Source organism: Callorhinchus milii, unplaced genomic scaffold (genome assembly GCF_018977255.1).
Source record: "Callorhinchus milii isolate IMCB2004 unplaced genomic scaffold, IMCB_Cmil_1.0 Scaffold1102, whole genome shotgun sequence".
NCBI classification, from domain to species: Eukaryota; Metazoa; Chordata; class Chondrichthyes; order Chimaeriformes; family Callorhinchidae; genus Callorhinchus; species Callorhinchus milii.
Genome location: NW_024705843.1, coordinates 18,254 through 22,138, shown reverse-complemented (window position 1 = coordinate 22,138; position 3,885 = coordinate 18,254). Strand labels below are relative to the sequence as shown.

At 52.2% G+C, this 3,885-nt stretch overlaps 1 protein-coding gene across 1 annotated transcript; it reads left to right on the top strand.

Annotated features, from left to right (window-relative positions):
- Window positions 1-517: 517 nt before the first annotated feature.
- ciapin1 (cytokine induced apoptosis inhibitor 1) lies at window positions 518-3,647 on the top strand (the record flags this gene model as incomplete). The annotated part of the gene is given in 3 exon segments (NM_001292966.1): window positions 518-640; window positions 1,231-1,312; window positions 2,983-3,647. Coding segments are annotated over 3 exon segments (316 nt in total), but the record flags the coding sequence as incomplete, so codon positions are not given.
- Window positions 3,648-3,885: the final 238 nt, after the last annotated feature.

Sequence of the window (3,885 nt, the reverse complement as noted above, 5' to 3'; positions counted from 1 at the left end):
TCACAGACTCCACACACTCATTTACTCACACACACTATCTCACTCACTTTATCACATATTCATTTTCACACCCACTCTCATATTTCCTCTCTCAGACATGCTGTCTTTCACATCCCATCTCACACTCACATACTCACTCACACACTCACTCTGTCACATTCCCTCACACACACTCACTCTACACTTTCTTTTTCACACCATCTCTCTCACATGCGCTCTCTTTCCCTCTGAGCACTCTTCGTCTCTCTCTCTCTTCTCCTCTCACATTCTCTCTCTCACGCTCTTGCCCTCTTTACGATTTCTCTCACACACTCTCACATGCGCTCACACTCTCACGCGCTCTCACACACTCACACATGGTCTCTCATTCTCTCACACGCTCTCTCTCACATGCCCTCTCTCATCTGTGTCTCTCTCCCTCATACACTCTGACACTCTCTCACTCTTTCTCTCACGCACTCTCTCTCTCTTTCTCTCTCTCACACAATTACTCTCTCTCGCACTCACTGTGTTCTCAGGATATCATTGACTCGGACGAGTTACTGGACGACGATGACTTGAGGAAGCCGGATACAGCCTCGCTCCGAGCGCTGGGATGTGGCGATGTCGCCGGCAAGAAGAAGAAAGCCTGTAAAAACTGGTCAGTGTTGGGGATGGGTTTGGGGCTGACTGGGCTGGGACTGGGGTTGTGGTTGGGGCTGGGTTTGGGCTGAGGTTGGGTTTGGGGTGGGGTTTGGGGTGGGGGCTGGGGTTGGCCTGGGTTTGAGATTGAGTCTGGGGTTGAGTCAGGGCTGGGGACGGTGTTTGGGGCTGGGGTTGTGGCTGAGGTTGGGGTTGGGGCTGGGGTTAGTCTGGGGTTTGGGCTGGTGCTGGGGTTGGGCTGCGATTGGGGTTGGCTGGGGCTGGGGCAGGGGTTTGGGTTGGTGCTGGGATTGGGGGTGGGGCTGAGGTTTGTACTGTGCTTGGGGTTGGGCTGTGTTGGGGCAGGGGTTTGGGTTGGTGCTGGGATTGGGCTGGGATTGAGGTTGGGCTGGGATTAGGTTGGGGTTTGGGCTGGGGCTGGTTTGGGTTGGGGTTGGGCTGAGTTTGGGGGTTGAGTTGGTGTTGGGGTTGGGGGTTGGGGCTGGCGGCTGGGATCGCGATTTGGAGTTGGGGTTGTGTTGGTGTTAGGGGTTGGTTTGGGGGTTGGGGCTGGATCTTGTTGTGTGAAAGCCAGAGTTTATTCTCCAGCACGTGTGGTCTGGCTGACGAGCTGGAGGTGACGAGCCAGAGTGAACGGAGGAAACCTGCAGCTACATCTGCCTGTGGCAACGTGAGTGATCGTCAGGGTGAGGGGGACCTCTCTCTCTCTCTCTGCTCCCCCTCTCTCTCTTTCTGCCCTCTCTCTCTCTCTTTCTGCCCTCTCTCTCTCTTTCTGCCCTCTCTCTCTCTTTCTGCCCTCTCTCTCTCTCTTTCTGCCCTCTCTCTCTCTCTTTCTGCCCTCTCTCTCTCTTTCTGCCCTCTCTCTCTCTTTCTGCCCTCTCTCTCTCTCTTTCTGCCCTCTCTCTCTCTCTTTCTGCCCTCTCTCTCTCTCTTTCTGCCCTCTCTCTCTCTATTTCTGCCCTCTCTCTCTCTTTCTGCCCTCTCTTTCTCTTTCTGCCCTCTCTCTCTCTCTCTATATATATATATATGTGTCTTCTCTTGCCCCCTCTCTCTGTCTTTGCCCTTCTGTCGGTCTGTCTGTCTCTCGCTCATTCTCTCTCTCTCCCTTTCTCTGTCTTGCCTTCTCTCTCTGTTTGTCTCCCTCTCTCTTCCTGTCTGCCTCTTTCTTTTCTCTCTCCACGCTCACACCCCCAGCTGGTCTGCTCTCCCCCTATCTCTGATTTTCTCTCTCTCTTTGGTCTTTCAGTTTCTCTCTGTCTGTCTCTTCTCTCTCAGTCCACACCCGGGGTCTGGTCTTTCTGTTTGTCTGTTTGTCTGTCTGTCTCTTGTTGCTCTTTGGAAGGAGCCACATCCCCCCCACCCTTCGCAAAATGTCCCTCACCCTTCACTCCTCCCACTAGCCTCTCTGCCTTCTCTGCTCCACCTCTCCGTCTCCTCCTCCCCTCCCTCTGCTCCAGCCTTGCCGTTGCTGATGTTTGTCCCAGAGCAGCTACCCCAACCTCCCCTCCCCCACTCTCTCCGCCTCACACACCCCCACACCAACATCCCCTCCCCCCAACCCCAGATCATCCAGAACTCTGCAGCCCGTGTCCTCTCCCGCACCCTATCACTCCCATCCTCACCCGACTCCACCGGCTTCCCATCACACAGAGGATACAGTTCAAGATCCTGGTCCTCACCTTCAAAGCCCTCCATGGCCTCGCTCCCCTCGACCTCTGCCACTTCCTAACCATCTGGCCCGCTTCACGCCCAAGCCTCACTTGCCCTACTGTTAGCGAGCAGGCCTTCTCCCACTCTGCCCCCACCTCTGAAACTCCATCCTACAGTCCCTCCGCCTTGCCGCCTCCCACCCTCCCCGTCTCCTTCAAGGCTCATCTCAAGGCCCTTCTGTTAACCAGGCCTTCGATCACCCTCCCCGCCCTCCACCCCACCAGATCCCACCACCTGCTTGGGTGCGTATCCTTGACTGTCCAGTGCCTGGGGACATCCTCCTGAAAGGCACCATGTAATTTGTAAAATGCAATTTGTTGTTGTTTTTGTTGATTCTCTCTGCCTCTCTCCCCACCCCTCTCTCTCGCTCTCTCTCTCTCTGTTTAGCTGCCTGTCTGTGTCCTTTCCTCTCTGTCTGTGTCCACCCCCTACTCTCTCTGTCTCTTTCTCTCGCACAGGCTTCTCTCTGTCTTACTGAATCTCTCTCTCGTTGGTCTATATGTCTTTCTTTTTCTCTTACCTCTTTATCTCTCTCTTTCTGTCTGTCTCTCTTGCTTTCTATTGTTCAGTCTCTGTCTCTCTGTCGGATGTCAATGCTTACTCTCAGCAATGATGGCTCCTCTCTTGCAGTGTTACCTTGGTGATGCGTTCCGTTGTGCAAGCTGCCCTTACATGGGAATGCCGGCATTCCAACCTGGGGAGACCATCCGGCTGACCCGAAGCACACTGGCTGATGCCTGAGGCTGTGAGGAGGTGGGAAGGAGGGAGTGGGTCCGTAGTGACAGCAGAACATGAGCAAACCTCGTCTCCACTCTCATGTACAAAAGAATGTGACACAAACTGGGCTGAGTTTGCCTGTTGGTCTGTGATTGTGTATGCAAATGTATGTACATATCTACATATATATATTCTGTACGCGTGAGCTGAACCTGGATGCATACCTGTGGTATATGTGCATCTATATGTGTATGTATACACCCAATTTGTACACTGTGTGTGCACACACATATATACACAGGTGTGTGCTGTACACGTACAGGGTAACCCAAAAGATGTGATATCATTACAGTGTCTAATAAGTCTTAAAGAAACAGTTTTTTTTAGATAATAGGGTAGATATCACAGATTTTTGATCACCCTACACATGTGCATGTGTGTGCTTGAATATGTATGTGTATGTGTGCATAGTGTACATACAAGCAGTTGTGTGCACAGATGGACAATGTGTGTTAGTGCTGCAGTTGTTGACTTATACGTATTCAGGGATTTACTGAAGACTTTCAATAAATGTTGGGAAAATAGCTGTGCTTTCCTGTACTTGTGGCGTGAGCATCTGCAGCAAAGCTCCACACAAACTCTACTCGGCTCCTGGGCAACACAAGAGGAGTCGAGATCTACTAAACCGATGGAACAGGCTCAATGGGCTGAATGACCTCTGCCAGTGCCTGTTCTGTATCTCATTGAATCTCTTCTGTACCCTCTGTTGAGCACAATTGGCTGCCGTGTTTCATACAGTAGACACTTTAGTTTATC